This window comes from Mesoplodon densirostris, chromosome 10, assembly GCF_025265405.1.
Source record: "Mesoplodon densirostris isolate mMesDen1 chromosome 10, mMesDen1 primary haplotype, whole genome shotgun sequence".
Taxonomy (NCBI): domain Eukaryota; kingdom Metazoa; phylum Chordata; class Mammalia; order Artiodactyla; family Ziphiidae; genus Mesoplodon; species Mesoplodon densirostris.
Genome location: NC_082670.1, coordinates 70,497,555 through 70,516,541, shown reverse-complemented (window position 1 = coordinate 70,516,541; position 18,987 = coordinate 70,497,555). Strand labels below are relative to the sequence as shown.

Below are 18,987 nucleotides of genomic sequence, written 5' to 3'. Positions count from 1 at the left end.
ACAAGAATAAAATGCTGATGAGGGGGGAAATGAACACCTGGTGTTGGACCCCAGGCATTTGTGTCAAGTTAACAGAAGGCTTCTGTGTCTTGTCTCTCTGGCCCTGCTGCATTCTTTGGTGGAGCCAGCACCTGCTATGACATGGGGGTAACCCTTCCAGCCGCCTTAGCAATGACTCTTTCATCTCAAAGTACCTGTTATTTTCCATGATGAGGCCTAGGTGATCTGGTGCCTCAGTGCACCCATCTGTAGTGGGAGTGATCTTAGTATCTACTCCAGAAGGCTGTGGTTGGAGGGAGGGAGTTACAGAACAGACTAACAGCTTGGTAAACGGTAGCTCTTTTCTCTGACATGGTTGTATCCCATTGTCACTGAAGATTGAGTTGGTCACTTCCTCCTCTGACCTTTCAGCACCTTGCACACATTTTAGGGACAGGATGTGTTGGAGTTATTATCCTCCCTTGTTTACATGGGGTCGGTCTCCTAGGGTTTCCATCATGGAGTGGAACGCTGAGCATGCAGTGTGGGTTGCATCAGGGTTTTTTGGCGGATGAGTTTAAAACCTTCAAGAGCTGAGCAGCCATCTGGGTTTCTTATTTCAGTCGTAGTGAATTATTTTTCCCCCTAATATTTTCACTCCCAATTATAAAGGTAACAAACACATGCTCTGAGTTCAAGAAAATTTCAAGAAGTTTGGAACATTCAGAAAACTGAAGAGATGGGAATAACAATCTTACCACTTAGTACTGGGCAGATCCAGCTTTTGTGGTGGCTAAAGTTTATATAGTGTAACAAATATATATAATTGATTTATATAAATATATAATTATAAGTACCATCTTTAAACAAACGAATTTACAATTATGAAAACAATAAGGTAAGAAAGTGAACTTATCTACAAAACAGAAATAGAGTTACAGATGTAGAAAACAAACTTATGGTTACCAGGGGTAAGGGGAGGGCAGTGATAAACTGGGAGATTGGGATTGACATATATATACTTCTATATATAAAATAGATAACTAATAAAGACCTACTGTATAACACAGGGAGCTCTACTCAATACTCTGTAATAGTCTATATGGGAAAAGAATCTTAAAAAAGAGTGGATATGTGTATATGTATAACTGATTCACTTTGCTGTACACCTGAAACTAACATAACATTGTAAATCAACTATACTCCAATAAAAATTTTTAAAAAACCCCAATAATGTAAGAAAGTAAATGTTTGGATTGAAAAAAGAAAACACAAGAAGTTACACATTTCAAAAATCAATAGTACAATATTTTTTCCCTACATTTCTGAGCAGCATATTGACTGCCTCATTCTATGACAGCAGTGTCATAATTTTTCTATAAAAAGGTCACATAGGGACTTCCCTGGCGGTCCAGTGGTTAGGACTCTGCACTTCTATTGCAAGGGGCACAGGTTCGATCCCTGGTCAGGGAACTAATAACCCGCGTGCCGCACATCGCAACCAAAATATTTAAAAATAAAATAAATAATAAAATAAAAAGGTCACATAGTCACTACTCTAGGGTGGTTAATTGTCATCTGCTTTCCATAAATTTATTTCATTTGTTAGCTGTCATTTAAATTTATTGTAGGATAACACTTGTTACAATTTTTTTTATTTTTTAAAAAATATGTATGTATTTATTTATTTATTTGTCTGTATCAGGTCTTAGTTGCGGCATGCGGGATCTTAGTTACCCAACCAGGGATTGAACCCCTATACCCTGCATTGGAAGGCAGATTCTTTTTTTTTTTTTTTTAATTAATTAATTTGGCTGCGTTGGGTCTTCATTGCTGCATGGGCTTTCTCGTTTTGGCGAGCAGGGGCTACTCTTCATTGTGGTGCGTGGGCTTCTCCTTCTCTTGTTGTGGAGCACAGGCTCTAGGCACACGGGCTCAGTAGTTGTGGCTCCCGGGCTCTAGAGCGCAGGCTCAGTAGTTGTGGCGCACGGGTTTCGTTGCTCTGCGGCATGTGGGATCTTCCCGGACCAGGGCTCAAACCGATGTCCCCTGCACTAGCAGGCGGATTCTTAACCACTGCGCCACCAGGGAAGTCTTGGAAGGCGGATTCTTAATCACTGGACCACCAGGGAAGTCCCATCTGCTTTCTATTATTGACAACTTAGAACAGTTTCTTTCAGCCTCACAATTCATCATATGTCATGTAAATTTTTAGGGTTGTCATCAAATTTGGGAAACGTGTGTCAAATTTTTTTCATATATCAGCTGTGAGACTTCAAGACATTCAACATTTTTTTATACAGTGACTCCAGGGCCTTGGGAGGGGGTGGGCAGCCATGACCCCTGTGAGTAGCTGGTATTTTTGTTTTTACGGTTTTTCGGTGCATAGTAAAATGAACATAACATAAAATTTACCATTTTAACCACTTGTAAGTGTACAATTTAGTGGCAAAGCTGGAACTTTTTGCCAGTCTTTTCCTCTGTAAGTCTTATGACATAGTTCAGCTAATATCATAGATTATACAATTTTGTATCTTCCTTTTTTTTTGGCTGCCCCACATGGCTTGCGGGATCTTAGTTCCCTGACCAGGTATCCAACCTGGGCCCCAGCAGTTAAAGCATGGAGTCCTAACCACTGGACCACTAGGGAATTCCCTGTATCTTGCTTCTTTTAATTGAAGAGCATATCAGATTGTTTTTAAAATATAAAAGTGATAAACAATGTTTTATAGTATCCTAATAGTCCATCATACACTTCCGTATTGCTGGATGTAGAGGTGAGTGCATTCATGTTGGGGTATAAGAGATGTCCTGCCAGGACCTGATTTTTATGGAGCAGTGGTGGGAGTTTTCCTGGGGTTGGTGGTAGTTTGATGCCATATACCCATGACCCAAATGGGTCAGTCTGGTCAGCCACCTTCCTTGGTGCCTCCCACAAGGCAAACATTAACAGCTTTCTTCTTCCTTCCTGGCTTTATTTTGCTAAATCTCCTTTTGGTTTATTCATTTTGTCACCAGGGATTGTGCCTTATCTGCTGCCCAGCTTTTCTAGAAGTTCAGGTCATGGAGGGGATAATTTTTCTCCTGCACTGTCTTGCAGAGACACCCTGTTTGAAGCTGGATGGCAGACCCACCAGCATTGCTGAAAAGGCCTTCAGCAAATACTCAGCACCAACCCCATGGCCTTTCTTTGCTTTGCCTGCAAAAGATGGGGATAATTATCTTTCAGTGATAACTTAGCAACCTGAAAGCCTTGGGTCTTTGGGATGTCAACTCAATACAAACACAGAACTTCTGAATGCTAACTAGTATATTTGTTTTAAACTATGATAGGATTTTAATCTTCTCGTATCTACATTTTAAAAGTTTATTCTTCAGTGGCCATTATTCTGCCTGATTTTCTACAAGAGAGAATTTTCCAAGAGGTTGGTTGTCATTAGATTAAGAGTTTAGGCTTTGTTTACATGAAATGTTTCCACACCAGTAGGACCCAGATGAGTATTCAGGTGCAGGGTCCTTCATTTATACTCCCCAGTTAGTGCAGACTTAATAAGGTGGGAGATTATAAATGCAAAATTAATATCCAGCTGATGCTCAGAATGCATTTTGTAAAGTGTGTGGTGTGCTGCTTTTTAACAGTTGTACTCCCTGTGCGGTTGGTGTGGGTTTGGATAATTGCAGTGGGTGCCTTTTGAGTTCTCTGTTGATCTGTGTGCAACAGGTATTCATGACGCAGTAGTGATTTGAGGCACATCCTGTGGAGTACTTACTCAGTGCTGGTGCTCTTCTGGGCTCTGGAGATTCAGCAGTAAACAGAGCAGTCAAAAATGTCTGACCTTATGGACTTTATTTTCTGGTGGTGCAGGGTGGAGGAGATAGAAAATAAACAGGACAAATAAAACATATAGTATGTTAGGTGGTGATAAGTGCTGAGGAGAAAATCACGGTTGTGTAAGGAATGTGGATGGGGAGATATGGCACTTTTAGATGGGGTGGCTAAGGAAGACTTCATTAAAGAGGTGATATTTGCATACAGAGCTGAAGGAGGTACGAGAGTGAGCAAGGGAGATATCTGGGGAAAAGTGCACCAAGCAGAGGGAATGGCAAGGACAGAGACCCTGAGGTAGGTATGTATCAAGCATGTTTGAGAAATAACAAGAAAGCCAGTATAATTGGAGCGGATTTGCTGTTGATTTTTCTTTTGTCATGGGTGTTTTACTGAAAGGCTTATTGGACCATTATGCTTCTGTTCTGCTCGTTTGTGTGAAAGGTATGCTTTTGCTTTGGCTTTACAAGAATTAAAAAAGATAACTGGAACTTCCCTGGTGGAGCAGTGGTTAAGAATCTGCCTGCCAATGCAGGGGACATGGGTTCGAGCCCTGGCCTGGGCAGGTCCCACATGCCGCGGAGCAAATAAACCCTCAAGCCACAACTATTGAGCCCGCATGCCACAACTACTGAAGCCTGCGTACCTAGAGCCCGTGCTCTGCAACAATAGAAGCCACCACAATGAGAAGCCCGCACACCACAATACAGAGTAGCCCCCGCTCGCCGTAACTAGAGAAAGCCCGCCTGCGGGAATGAAGACCCAACACAGCCAAAAATAAATAAATAAAATAAATTTATTAAAAAAAAACTATTTAACAGCTAATATGATCTTTTAATTACAGTCTTTTCTGATTATTAAAATAATTTGTACTTACGAAACTTTTGTAAATTAAAAAAGAAAAAATTCAAGGTGTTTATTGAAATATAATTTATATACAATAAGATTCATTGATTTTATTTATTTATTTGTTTTTTATTTTTGGCTGTGTTGTGTCATCATTGCTGTGCGCGGACTTTCTCTAGTTGTGAGCGGGGGTTACTCTTCTTTGCGGTGCACGGGCTTATTGTCGTGGCTTCTCTTGTTGCGGAGCATGGGCTCCAGGTGTGCGGGTTTCAGTAGTTGTGGCACGTGGGCCAGTAGTTGTGGCTTGTGGCCTCAGTAGTTGTGGCTTGCGGGCTCTAGAGCATAGGCTCACTAGTTGTGGCACATGGGCTTAGTTGCTCTGCGACATGTGGGATCTTCCCAGGCCAGGGCTCTAACCTGTGTCCCTTGCATTGGCAGGTGGCTTCCTAACCACTGTGCTACCAGGGAAGCCCCAAGATTCATTGATTTTAAGTCTATAATTTGATGAGTTTTGACAAATTTATGCAGCCATGTAATCACTGTTCCAGTCACAGCATAGAACATTTTCATTACCCCTAAAAGTTCTCTTGGACCTCTTTGTGGTCAGTCCTATTCCCCTACCTCTGCCCCCTGGCAACTGCTTATCTACTTTCTGCTATTACAGTTTTGCTATAAATGGAATCACACAGTACATAGTCTTTTGTGATTGGCTTTTTTCAGTTAACATAATGCTTTTGTGATTAATCTTTGTTGTTGCTATATCAATACATTCCTTTTATTGCTGAATAATATTCCATTATATGGATACACCACAGTTTGTTTATTCATTCACCCATTTGATGGACATTTGGGTTGTTCCCACCTTTTGGCTATGGTGAATAGTGCTGCTGTGAACATTCGTGTACAAGTCTTTATGTGGACATTTGTTTTCATTTCTTTTAGGTAAATACCTGTGAGTAGGATTACTGGGTCATATAATAAGTATATATCTAACTTAATAAGAAACTGCCAAACTGTTTTCCAAGGTGGCTGTACTTCTTTTATTCCTACCAGCAACGTTTGAGAATTCCAGTGACTGACCCTGGTGGTATAGTCATGGGTTGTGTATGGATGTGTGCAGATGTGGGCAGTGGCTCTGGGCTCATGGAGAGGAGGTGCAGATGGTGAAGGTTATTCTTCTACCATTGGGCTAGTGTGCTTCACACCATCTCCTGTGACTGCCCAACCCTGAGGCTTTTCTTGAGGCAGAGTAAGTGGCCCCAGCAGATCCCATTTGTCACCTCATTAACCACATTCTAGATGTGTGAGCTAAGGGCCCAGGGGTTTTCATGAGTCATAGTTGTTTTATTTGCAATATTTTATAAGTTAAGACTATTAAGGCATTGTTTCCAGCAGATCCTTAAACTAATTTGATAGATTTAGGGGGATGGGCTGTGGGGGAAATCTATGTCTTGTCCTAGGATGAATCATGTTCTGTATTTCTTACCTATCGATAGTTTCATGGACAAATGTGAGGCAATGTGGAAAGCTAAAATAGATGCTTAATCTGAAGCCAGTGTTTTATGGTTATTCCCTATCTCACTAGATTCAGGGTCCACACATCACATGGACTTCTCAGTAACCATTAATATTCTAGGATTCCTGGGAAACTGGGCCTTAGACCTCAGATGTTTAAAAACCTTTAAGAGATCCAACTGCTCAAACCACATGTGGAACAGAAAAAGAGTAGCAGTGAAACAGAGCAGGTGCTTTGGGCATTTTTCTTTCTCTGACCAGGCTGAAGCCACTAGAGAAGAAGCTGATCTGGGGTGTAATCCTTGGGATGTTGATCCTTCATTTTACCACAGGGATAGGGTCTGTAAGGGACCCTAGAACAAAAGCTGCATTTCTTTGTCTGAAGCCCCAAATGTAAGAAGTATGTTGTATAGAGAAGCCATAGTTATCTTCATATTGAGAGATTGAGCATAATTGAAATCAAAGAATCACAAAACAGGACTTAACCTTATTATGTGCAATGCAATGATTTTTACTGTTTTTTCCTATTTGATTAAAACAAACTGCTGGTTACCACTCACTAGTTTGATTATACCACCCACAGAGTAGAGATCTACCCCAGGCCTCTCCTCCCCATTTTACAGACCAGAAAACTGGAACCGAAAGGGAGCAGGGACTTGGAATCTTCCTCCAAGCAATTGAATGGCAGAACTGGGACTAGAATCTGGCTCCACCTCACTACAGGATCAATTTTCTCCCTAATTCTACCATTTAGGAGTTTACTCTGTCATCAGGCTTGGCACAGGCGAGAAAGGGCCTTATTTTCCTTGCCTCTCTACCTAAGATGATGATTCTTCTCCGGGGAGCAATGTCCTTTGGACTGCCAGAGTTGGGTGCTGGCGGGAGGGTTGGCAAGGTTCCGTGTCAAGGTTCCAGCAGCTAATGAACACACGGGAGACCTGGGAGAAGGAGGTATAGACCCTCACTGGGCTTTTCAGCCTCCAGCCACACCCACAAACCATACTCCAGAGAGCTGCCATGAAGGACCAGTTTTTGTTTTGGATTTTTCGCTGGAGGTGGGGAATGGGTAAGAGAGATGCCTGGGGAGAGATTTTTTTTCTACTTAATTGAATACATTTAAGGAATCTTGAAGAGAGTTGGAAAGGGATTGCATTGGTGTTGGCATTGCTGTAGTAACAAAAGGAGTTTTACACGTTTATGAAAGGTTTGAATTGTGTTTCTAAAGCCTGGCCCCCTGGGGAGCATCTTGTGCTTTCACAGTTTAATAATTATGGTACCTGGTTCTTGCTTGGGTACTGGCAGACCGATCATGAGTCAGTAGCTTTCCCTTGGTGTTGCTCTTACTCAAGAGGTCTTTTTCACTACTGAAAAACTGGTGTGAACTGGTCTCTATAAACCTAAAGGGCTTGCGTGGCCAAGCATCTCAGAGCTCCACCTTCCGGAGAGAGTCTGGAGAGGCTGGAAGGTACTCATCTTTCAAGCTGATTGCCTGTGTTGTGTCTTGGGACTCCTCACAGCACATGCCCTCCTGAGGGCTTCTGTAATGAGAAGGTAGTGCCAGGTGAGAAATCAGAAGCTTTGGTATTCTGCTCTTTGCATATAGGAAAGCTTATTGATTCCTAATCCTTGAGTCCAATGGGTGCCCACTGTCGGTTCTCTCTGAAAGGAAAAGATTAACACCAGCTAAACTCTTTATTTATTTATTTTTTAAATTACTTAATTTATTTTTTGGCTGCGTTGGGTCTTTGTTGCTACGTGTGGGCTTTCTCTAGTTGCTGCGAGCGGGGGCTACTCTTCGTTGTAGTGTGTGGGCTTCTCATTGTGGTGGCTTCTCTTGTGGTGGAGCACAGGCTCTAGAGCACATAGGCTTCAGTAGTTGCGGTGCGTGGGCTCAGTAGATGTGGCTCGCAGGCTCAGTAGTTGTGGAGCACGGGCTTAGTTGCTCCGCGGCACGTGGGATCTTCCCGGACCAGGGCTCGAACCCCTGTCCCCTGCATTGGCAGGTAGATTCTGTACCACTGCACCACCAGTGAAGTCCCTAAACTCTTTAAAAGAGGCTGCTTTATAAACAGAAAATATAAATACATGGTGAAAGCACTGTCACAGGACAAGCTAAATGTCCCATATACTTTTTTTTTTTTTTTTTTTTTTTTTGCTGTACGCGGGCCTCTCACTGTTGTGGCCTCTCCCGTTGTGGAGCACAGGCTCTGGACGCGCAGGCTCAGCGGCCATGGCTCACGGGCCCAGCCGCTCCGCGGCATATGGGATCCTCCTGGACCGGGGCACGAACCCGCGTCCCCTGAATCAGCAGGCAGACTCTCAACCACTGCGCCACCAGGGAAGCCCCCATATACTTTTAAGTGCTATACCAAGGCAGATGTGCCAGAGACCTTGGGCCCCAGAGGCAGCCGTGTGGGGGCATCCAACAGATTGAGGTTCATTTGGAAACTGTGGCTTCTTGTCCCTAGCCCTGGATGAGTTTCCTCAGCTCCTAGAATCAGCTTCATTGTTTCCAACAGAGAGAGAGGTGTCTACCTCATAGAAAGTATCCCGAGGACCATATGAAGTAAGTTCCTATAGTGAGCCTAGCATAGACTGGGGTGCTTTACCCACCTTAGAGGACAGTGGGCAAATCTCCAGCCAACCCATTCTCACCACCACCATCTCAGTTGGAGTCATGGGAGTTGGAGGAGTTCCCAGTAAGAAACCTGTACTGATACTGAAATGTAGCCCAAGCCCCGTTAGTAGTGCTAGTAGCAACTGTGTAGTCTGTAAATTACAGACAGAAAACAGAATGAGGTTGACATACCCTGAAACGGTCCACAGGCGCATGCTTTGCTAAGATCCAATGTGCTTGGGGATCTGAAGTCAGGTCTAAGTTCCTGGATCTCAGTGAATGAGACCCCTGAGTGCCCCAAGAATGCAGTTTTGATTTAAAGGTGTGCCCCAGCTTTTGGAGATCGGGATAGAACGGATAAAAATAGTTGGTGACCTAGAGCACTGTGTATCTTTTTAAAAGGAGTTAGCCAGCCTCGATCAGTTGTTTTTCGATACAGACGTTAATCATTAAAGCTAGGCCCAAGCTCCACTGCTAATAAGGTTAATGGGGCTTGTCTTTGGCCTTGAGCAGGGCAGTGTGCGCACCCTGGGGGAGTAACTCTTACTAGATGGTGCGTAAGTAGGTTTTCCCTTTAAATGCATTTTATAAAAACATAATTAATGGGGCTTCCCTGGTGGCGCAGTGGTTGAGAGTCCGCCTGCCGATGCAGGGGACACGGGTTCGGAACACGGGTTCGTGCCCCGTTCCGGGAAGATCCCACATGCCGCGGAGCTGCTAGGCCCGTGAGCCATGGCCGCTGAGCCTGCGCGTCCAGAGCCTGTGCTCCGCAACGGGAGGGTCCCGCGTACCACAAAAAAAAACCAAAAACAGAAAAACATAATTAACGACCAAGAGTGAACCCTAATGTAAACTATGGTGCTGTATCAGTATAGATTCATCATCATATGTAACAAGTGTACCACTCTGATGGGGGGATATTGATAATGGAGAAGGCTATCCATGCATATGCGGGGCAGATGGGAAATTTCTGTATTTTCTCAATTTTGCCGTGAACCTAAATCTGCTCTAAAAAAATAAAGTCTATTAAAATATATTTATATAACTAACGGAGGAACTTGGGTGTCAATTACTGTAAATTTAACAATTTTATTAGAAAATGGTAAGATTTAATCAGAATATTAGGTTTGAAATTGTGATTTTTACCTAAAATCACAATTTCGTCGCCGTGGCTTCTTGGTAGTGGCTTTCTAACTCCTGGTGGGGTGATTGGGGGCTGTTTAGGGGTCCCGCAACCAGTCCCTGCCAGTCGGCTTCGGCCCGCGGGAGGAGAGCTCTGGCTGCTTGTTTCTGTGGGAGGAGGCGGGGCCGAAGTGGGCAGCGTGGGCGGGACCCCGCGGGAGCTCAGGCTGTTTTGTCTTTCTGCTGGAAGAGGAGGGCTAGCGCCTCTAAGGCGGTTCCTGGCCTTTTCCAACTCCGTTGTCACTCTTTGCTTCCGGCAGAGCGTCCTGGCTCACACAACCGAGGAGCTGAGGCCAGACAGACGGACGCAGGGACAGACGACAGAGGACGCGCTGGCCGCTGCACCCCGCTGCCTCCCCCTTCTCCCTGCTGCCTGCACCTGGAGGATGAGCCCAGCCTTCAGGGCTATGGACGTGGAGCCCCGCGCCAAGGGCATCCTGCTGGAGCCCTTTGTCCACCAGGTCGGGGGGCACTCGTGCGTGCTCCGCTTCAACGAGACGACCCTGTGCAAGCCTCTGGTCCCAAGGGAGCACCAGTTCTACGAGACCCTCCCTGCGGAGATGCGCAAATTCACTCCCCAGTACAAAGGTGAGCCCCCAGCTGCTGTAGGGGTCGCCAGCGCCTGGCAAGGACATGCAAGGCGTCGCGGCCAAGGAAAGCCCAGGCAGCCATCCCCGGAGCCCTCACCCCTCCCACTCACTCTGTGTTTTCCCTCCTCCTTCTCCTCTTGGCCCTCCGCCCAGCACCTCACACCCTCAGTTTTCAAGTCCCGGTAAGATTGCTCAATTCTGTTTTGTTTTGTGGGTTTGTTTTGAGTTTATTTTTGGTGGAAGTGTAGTTGTGTTTTATGTTCAGGTGTCTTTTTATCTCGGTAACCCATAGTCCCCCATGAGGAGACATCCGGGGAAGACTTTGGGAGGATTTTACCCAGAATACTTGCCGCCTGCTTTTTGTCCTCCAGGAAACCAGAAGCCCTGTTGATTAGGTAGGCTGGGAGCAGAGTTGAGTCAGATGGAATGCAGGAGTGGGAGGCTTGTGCTGATTAGCTGAAGCCCTTTGCTATTACGGAATGTCCCCGAAATGGCTGTATTATGGCAACCCTTTGATTCACATGTGGTGACTCTTTCTTCCTTTTTATAATGCATTTTGGTGGGGGTGGGGGGAATCAGCAGCCGACAGCATGGTGTGGTCTTTCCTGGGGAGGGTGGAGATCCTTTGTAAATCAGGAAGAATCCATTAAGGAAATTAATTTTAAAGTTGCATTGCCTGGTTATCCAAAAGACTCTTGAACGACTTGGGTTCTTCTGGAACTGTTGAAACATACTCTTTGAAGACAGAATGTACTGGGCATCTCTCTTTGTACTCTGAATATGCATGTGTGTTGTGGTCGGGGTGGGGGAGTTGGGGGCCCTCACTTGGTCCTTCTCTGTTGTTTTTTCCAGGACAAAGCCAAAGGCCCCTTGTTAGCTGGCTGCCCCTGCCCCCATTTTTTCCCTGGTTCTTTTCCCATGGCCACAGGAAAATGTGGTCCCCTGAATTCCCCACCCCGGCTCCTCTGCGCCCAGAGCCAGGTACCACCTCAGAAGTGTCGTCTCTCTGAGCACGCATTCCCCTGCAGCAAGGACTGAGCAAATTGAGTGATCCCAGGCCACAGAGGCCTGGGAGGAAAGGTGTTCAGCCAGTCGGCTGTAAGGCACTCGTCGGCACCTGCTGAAACACTCCCACCTGACAGCCCCCTCCTCAAAGACTGTCTAATTACACATGGCAGGTTCTAGAGACTCGGGGAGAGCTGCTTTCAAGGCCACTACGCGTCTGTGCTCCCAGCCCAACCCTATTTGCCTTGTGTTCATTTTGTTCTTTTGTGACATGAGACTGCAAAGACCAATAAAGCAATATATTCAAGAAGGGCAAAAGGCTTGGGGTGCCCAGTGGGGGGGCGCTGCAAGAAGCCTTTGCTAGGGTGTCTTTTGTGCTGTGTGGTTTGTTTCGTTTGCTCCTTTATTTTGTTTTGCTTGCCCAGTCTTCCCTTACCGTTGGATGCTTCTTACCCCTCAGGCAAATCTCTGTTCAGGCTCTGCTTTAAAGCAAGCCTCAAGGCTGTTGGAGTTTCTGTTTAGGGCCTTAAAAATTCCCACAAGATATAAAGAGCAAATGTTTTAACGTCTCTCTTAGGATTAGAAGAATTACATAAAAATTAATAAACATTTTCAATGATGGAAAAATGTGTCTTGTAATTCTTTGGCTCTTGCCTTGTTGAGTGCATCAGAGAGGAAGACTCTCAGCCATGTTTGCTCCTTAATTGCTTGTCTTGTATGGTGTCATCTTTTCTAGATGTTTTGATATTTGTTAGGTTTGCAGATGAGTTTGGGGCCTCTGGCAACATAGAGACTAAGGAACAGGGTAAGAAAACAATAAATGTTACAATCATGTTATTTGTAACACATCTTCCTGTGGAATTAAAAGTCTTCTCTGTTCCTCACCCTTCTTCCAGGTGTGGTATCTGTGCGCTTTGAAGAAGATGAAGACAGGAACTTGTGTTTAATAGCATATCCATTAAAAGGGGACCACGGAACTATGGACAGTGTAGATAACTCAGACTGTGAACCAAAAAGTAAGCTGCTAAGGTGGACGAACAAAAAACATCACGTCCTAGAAACAGAAAAGATCCCTAAGGACTGGGTGCGTCAGCACCGGAAGGAGGAGAAGATGAAGAGGTGGGTATAGACTGAGAGGAGACTGAACTTCGTGGGAGAGGAGGGATCTCAGTTACAGCCCAGTTCCCTAGGGCTAAGGACTCACACTATGGACTTATTAGTAGGTACCTCGTCACTCAGTGGTCAGTTCCCACATGGTGTGCCCAGCTTTAATTGACTCTGAGTTATATCATGCCATTTCGGGTAAAACAACTGTAGTGGCAGCTGTAAAAAAAAGTTTCAGTCACTCACTCCTCCTGCATCTGCCCTGTGCCAGGCCCTATGTGGCATCCTGGGGATGTAGCAGTGACCCAGACAGAAGCCATCCCATCACCTCAGGTTGTTCACTGATAGTGGGAGACAGAATGGTCAGTTGGGCATCCCCAAATCTTGGGGATCCCCATAGGCAGAACGCTCCAAGTGCCACACCTTGGCAGAGCTTGTGAAAAGATAAATTATATATATGTTAAAAACGTAGCTAAGTAGGTTGACTTATTCTCATGGAATTTCAGTCTCCAGCATTCTGAGTCAGGGAACCTGGATGTACCAGAAGCCAGGGGGTGTACTGCCTAGAAGAAGAGGGCAGTGAAGGCTGCCTTGCAGGGTGCGGGCTGGAAGCAGAGGTTGTTTTGTCATTGAAGGTTTTCCTTACTGTAGAAAGACAACTGTAGAAACACAGCGAGCTGACACCCCCCCACACCTTTTTTTTTTAAATCAGCTGTCTTGGGACTTCTCTGGAGGTTCAATGGTTAAGACTCTGCACTCCCAATGCACAGGGCACGGGTTTGATCCCTGTTTGGGGAACTAAGATTCTGCATGCTGCGCAGCCTAAAACATAAAAAAAAGAAAATAAATAAATAAAGATTAAAATTTCTAAATCAATCAACTGTCGAGGTATAACATACTATGGTAAATGAAGTGTTTAATGTGTACACTAAAACAACCACCACATCAAGGTATGAAACTTCCTATCACTCCAGAAAGTTCCTTCATGCCTTTTTGCCCCTGAGTTTTGATAAGACATTATGATTTATTGGCTCCTTGTCTCTTTATAGCCATAAGTTAGAAGAAGAATTTGAGTGGCTGAAGAAATCTGAAGTATTGTACTACAGTGTAGAGAAAAAGGGGAATGTCAGTTCCCAGCTTAAACACTACAACCCTTGGAGCATGAAGTGTCACCAGCAACAGTTACAGAGAATGAAGGAGAATGCAAAACATCGGAACCAGTACAGTATCCTTTGTTCATAGGGCATCTCTGCCTTGGGGAGAAGGGAGGGCAAGTGAGAGGAGACCCTATGAGCTTGGAGAGAGAGATTGGATTTTTTTTTAGTCATGGTTGTGCTAGGACACTCTACGTGGTAACTGGGCAGATATTACTTCCCTCGGGGCCGAAGGCTGGTCTGGGAGTGCAGGTGCTGGGGAGGGAGTCTGATGGGTTCCTGGGGGTCGGGGGCACCTCATGGAGGGACCAACCTGCACCCGGGGGGCTTTAACCTGGAGTGCAAGGACCTGGTTCGTGTTTTCAGACTTCTACAGAAGTCCCCAAATAGTGCTTAACTGCCAGAGTCTGCGGTGGGGTAGGACTGACCTTTCAGTCTGGTTCACCAGGTTAGCACCTGAAGAAAACACAGGGTCCTTTCTTCTTTTTGGAGTCAGGGAACTTGGATGTACCAGATATAATAATGCATTGAACCTCGAAGTACCAGTCACCGAGGTTCAGCAGTTGGTTAACCCAGTCATGTCAGTCTGCTGTCATGACTGTCTCTATACACCCAGCAGCCCCCAGCTGAACACACTCTGAAGCAAGTGTCAGATATTTCATTTCATCTGTATACACCTCAGCATGTATCTCTGAAAGATAAAGGTATTTTAAAACATTAATACCATTATTACTCCTTGAAAAGTGGACACTAATTCCTTACGATCAAGTATCTAACTTGTGACCCTATTTTCCTAATTGTCTCATAAATATTTTTGTTGATGATTTGCTTGAATGGGGATCCAAATGAGGTTCACACATAGCATTTGGTTGAAATGTTTAAGTCTTTTAAAGTACCCTTTCTGGTTTTTCTTCTTGGAAATTTCTTGTCAAAGAAACTGGGTCTTCTAGAGTTTCCCACCATCTGGATTTTACTGATTACATCCTGTGGTGTCTTTTACACGTTACTCTTTCCCCTCTGTTTCCATTGAGTTGATAATTTTATCTACAAGCTTGATCAGATTCAGGTTCAGTTTTGGGGGGGTGGGGGCAAGAATCCCTCAGATGGTATTGTAGCTGTCCATCGGGAAGCACAGTGTTTTGTTGCCTTTCTCTTTTGTATTGCCGTTGCCTTAGAGCCATTTTTTCATTAGGTGATTTTCTAATTTTGTCATTCCTTTTTCATTCATTAGCTGGAATCCTTCTGTAAAGAGAAACTCTTCCTCATCAACTATATGCTTATCCTGAGGTATAGTTCATATAGGAAAGGCAGGTTAAGAGTTTATTTTCCTTTGTTTACTAGATTTAGAATAATGAGATGGTTTCTTAACACCCTCCAAAGGTGACCAGTGAGGTTTTCAGCATTGTTCTGAACCCATGAATTTAAACATATTTGACGTGTTTTAGTCCATTGCAGTTATCTTTACTGATGCTCAAATTGTCCCATGCTTGGCGAGTGGGAGCCTTTCAAAATAGGCTCCTGAGTCATTTTGACACAATCACAGTAGTCTCTGATGGCTGTCTTTCTTTCCCGTGTGAAGAACTGGTACAGGCTCGTGTATATTTCATACTCCAGATGTGAATTCAGTCATTCTTCTACGCCAGGGGTTGCAAACTTTTTCAGTGAACGGCCAGTGAATATTTTAGGCTTTGCAGACCATACACTGACTGCATCACAACTCTGCCATTTGTACCCTGAAAGCAGCCATAGATGATAATGTAAATGAATGAATGTGGCTGTATTCCAATAAAACTCTATTTATGGTCACTGAGATTTGAATTTCATTCAATTTTCATGTGTCATAAAGTATTACATACAGTTTTTTTTAAATTCTTATTTTTACTATGATTTTTTTTAACATCTTTATTGGAGTATAATTGCTTTACAATGGTATTAGTTTCTGCTTTATAACAAAGTGAATCAGCTATACATATATCCCTGTATCTCCTCTCTCTTGCGTCTCCCTCCCACTCTCCCTGTCCCACCCCATACAGTTTTTGACCTCTTAGAAATATAAGAATAGGGCTTCCCTGGTGGTGCAGTGGTTAAGAATCCGCCTGCCAGTGGAGGGGACACGGGTTCGAGCCCTGGTCCAGGAAGGTCCCACATGCCACGGAGCAACTAAGTCCATACGCTACAACTACTGAGCCTGCCCTCTAGAGCCCACAAGCCGCAACTGCTGAGCCTGCGTGCCGCAACTACCAAAGCCCACGCACCTAGAGCCTGTGCTCCACAAGAGAAGCCACTGCAGTGAGAAGCTGGTGTACCGCAACGAAAAGTAGCCCCCACTAGCCACAACTAGAGAAAGCCTGCACACAGCAACAAAGACCCAACACAGCCACAAATAAATAAATAAGTAAATGAATGAATGAATAAAAATATATATAAGGGCTTCCCTGGTGGCGCAGTGGTTGCGAGTCCGCCTGCCGATGCAGGGGACACGGGTTCGAGCCCTGGTCCGGGAAGATGCCACATAGCACGGAGCAACTAAGCCCATGCACCACAACTACTGAGCCTGTGGTCTAGAGCTTGTGAGGCACAACTACTGAGCCCTCGTGCCACAACGGCTAAAGCCCGTGCGCCTAGAGCCTGTGCTCCGCAACAAGAGAAGCCACTGCAATGAGAAGCCCACGTGCCGCAACAAAGAGTAGCCCCCGCTCACGAGAAAGCCTGCGAGCAGCAACGAAGACCCAACACAGACAAAAAAAAAAATGTAAGAACCATTCATTCCTAGCTTACAGGTTATACAGCAGTGAGTGAGCAGGGGGTCATGGTTCACTGGTCCCTGCTCTAGGAGCACTGGTCTGGGCACTAGGGGAGCTCATACATCCGGTCATTGTTTCTAGATCTTTTCAGTGCCCACGTCTGGGAAATACATATTTATTTTAAAGAGAAAACTTTCCATAAGTTCATACTGATATTTCTAGTTCATATTTAAGACTAGGATTTACTGAATTTATTTGATGTTCTGTTTGTAATTTAGGACAGTATGTTTCTAGTTTTGTTTTGTTTTGCTATTTGTATCACTTTTTTTAAAAAAAAATTATTTATTTATTTATGGATGCTTTGGGTCTTAGTTGCAGCACACTGGATCTTCATTGCGGCATGCGGGATCTTTTAGTTGCAGCATGTGGGATCTTTTTAGTTGTGGCGTGCGAACTCTTAGTTGCGGCATGTGGGATCTAGTTCCCTGACCGGGGATCGAACCTGGGACCCCTGCATTGGGAGTGCAGAGTCTTAGCCACTGGACCACTGGGGAAGTCCCTAGGACAGTATGTTTTTGGACCGTGGTCCCACATCTTGCTGAGTTCAGGGAATGATGTGTGTGTCTCCCAGGCTGTTCTCAGGCCAGTTCCCTGACAAGAATTGAAGGTGCCTTTCAGCCTTCTAGCCTGAGCTGCCTGCATGGGAGATATAGCAGGACCTCTGGGGCACTGTGTGCAGGCCTTGTACCCTGGGAATGCCAAGGCCTCGTGGAGCAGCACCTTTTCATTAGAGGGGCATTGTCCTTAACCACTCAGAATTTATCTTACTGGAGAACCTGACTTCCCGTTATGAGGTGCCTTGTGTCCTGGACCTCAAGATGGGTACGCGCCAGCATGGTGACGATGCTTCAGAGGAGAAGGCAGCCAACCAGATCCGCAAATGCCAGCAGAGCACGTCTGCAGTCATTGGTGTGCGCGTGTGTGGCATGCAGGTGAGAGGAGTGCAGGTGCATGGCGTGGGCTGGCTGGGGCATCCAGGAGCTGCCATTCTCCCACCGTGGCATAGTCCCGTTTTCTCAAAAGATTCCAGATTTGAATGAACCTGTCACTTTCTGGTTAGAAAAGGAAGCATGCATGCATGGGTAATCGTCTCTGGGGCTGGCCTGGTTGACTGAGTCCAGAGGCTGTGGACAGGAGGGGGAGAAAGGCAAGAAAGTTCGGCCCTCTCCACCAACACATGCACTGAGCAGGGGGCTGGTGATGGAACCCAGGTCAGAGGGCTGTATCCTGAGTGGGTGTTGATTGGCAAGGACGGTGTCCCTTGTGACTGGTGTACTTAACAAGTTAAAGGATCTGATCCAGAGCTGTCATATCGCTGCCACTCCCCAGGGTCTAGGCCCTGAGGTGGCTGTCAGCACCTCACCTGCTGGTCTCCCTCCCACAGGTATACCAGGCAGGCAGTGGGCAGCTCATGTTCATGAACAAGTACCACGGACGGAAGCTGTCCGTGCAGGGCTTCAAGGAGGCACTTTTCCAGTTTTTCCACAACGGGCGGTACCTGCGCCGTGAGCTCCTGGGCCCTGTGCTTAGGAAGCTGACTGAACTCAAGTCCGTGTTGGAGCGACAAGAATCCTACCGCTTCTACTCAAGCTCCCTGCTGGTCATTTATGATGGCAAGGAGCGGCCTGAAGTGGCCCTGGACTCAGATGCTGAGGACTTGGAGGACCTGTCAGAGGAGTCAGCCGACGAGTCGGCTGGTGCCTATGCCTACAAGCCCATCGGCACCAGCTCAGTGGATGTGCGCATGATCGATTTCGCACACACCACTTGCAGGCTGTATGGTGAGGACAGTGTGGTACACGAGGGCCAGGATGCTGGCTATATCTTTGGGCTCCAGAGCCTGATAGACATTGTCACAGAGATAAGTGAGGAAAGTGGGGAGTGAGCTTGCTGGCTGCAGCAGTACCTGAGAGACTCTCTGTGTCCCAGGCACAGCTGTGCTGCGTCGGGGAGGAGGCCAGTATGGCCAGGCGGTAGCCCCTGCAGCCTGGAGCTGATGCGCAGAGGCCTCTGTGAGTCCCAGCCTGAGCCAGCCCCAACCGCTCTCGGAGTCTTTATTTATTTTAACTCTCTCTTCAACATTCCACATTTGATGATGCAGATACCTCTTTCTTCCCTGAGTGTAAATGTTCTAATACAAATCTTTTTGTTAATTGTACACAGTGCTGCTGTCGTTCTTGCCCAGGGATAGGCAGGCAGCCCCCCTCCCAAACCTCAGAAACATCACATATGCCATGACCTCCACCCTGGCCCAGCAATGTATTTCTTCCAGTGACCCCATCCCATGGACCCTAAAGTCACCATAGCCTCTTGGCTTAGTCCTCAGTCCCTTAACGGAGCACCCACACACATAACCGTAAATGGG

At 45.7% G+C, this 18,987-nt stretch overlaps 1 protein-coding gene and 1 non-coding gene across 7 annotated transcripts in view; both read left to right on the top strand.

The window, feature by feature from the left end:
• The window catches only part of IP6K2 (inositol hexakisphosphate kinase 2), a 29,943-nt gene extending 11,163 nt beyond the window's left edge, over positions 1–18,780 (top strand). For 5 of the 6 annotated variants that reach the window (XM_060110361.1, XM_060110360.1, XM_060110359.1 and 2 more), the window contains 6 exons: positions 10,226–10,553; positions 12,297–12,365; positions 12,457–12,679; positions 13,714–13,889; positions 17,379–17,554; positions 18,007–18,780. In XM_060110361.1, coding sequence (XP_059966344.1) covers positions 10,352–10,553; positions 12,297–12,365; positions 12,457–12,679; positions 13,714–13,889; positions 17,379–17,554; positions 18,007–18,507 — 1,347 coding nt within the window. In that variant the 5' untranslated portion in view covers positions 10,226–10,351 and the 3' untranslated portion in view covers positions 18,508–18,780. The remainder of the gene's footprint in view (positions 1–10,225; positions 10,554–12,296; positions 12,366–12,456; positions 12,680–13,713; positions 13,890–17,378; positions 17,555–18,006) is intronic. The other variant, XM_060110365.1, reaches the window with a different exon arrangement.
• On the top strand, positions 1,380–1,452 carry TRNAR-UCU (transfer RNA arginine (anticodon UCU)). The gene has a single exon. It is a non-coding gene; the product is annotated as a tRNA-Arg (tRNA).
• Positions 18,781–18,987: the final 207 nt, after the last annotated feature.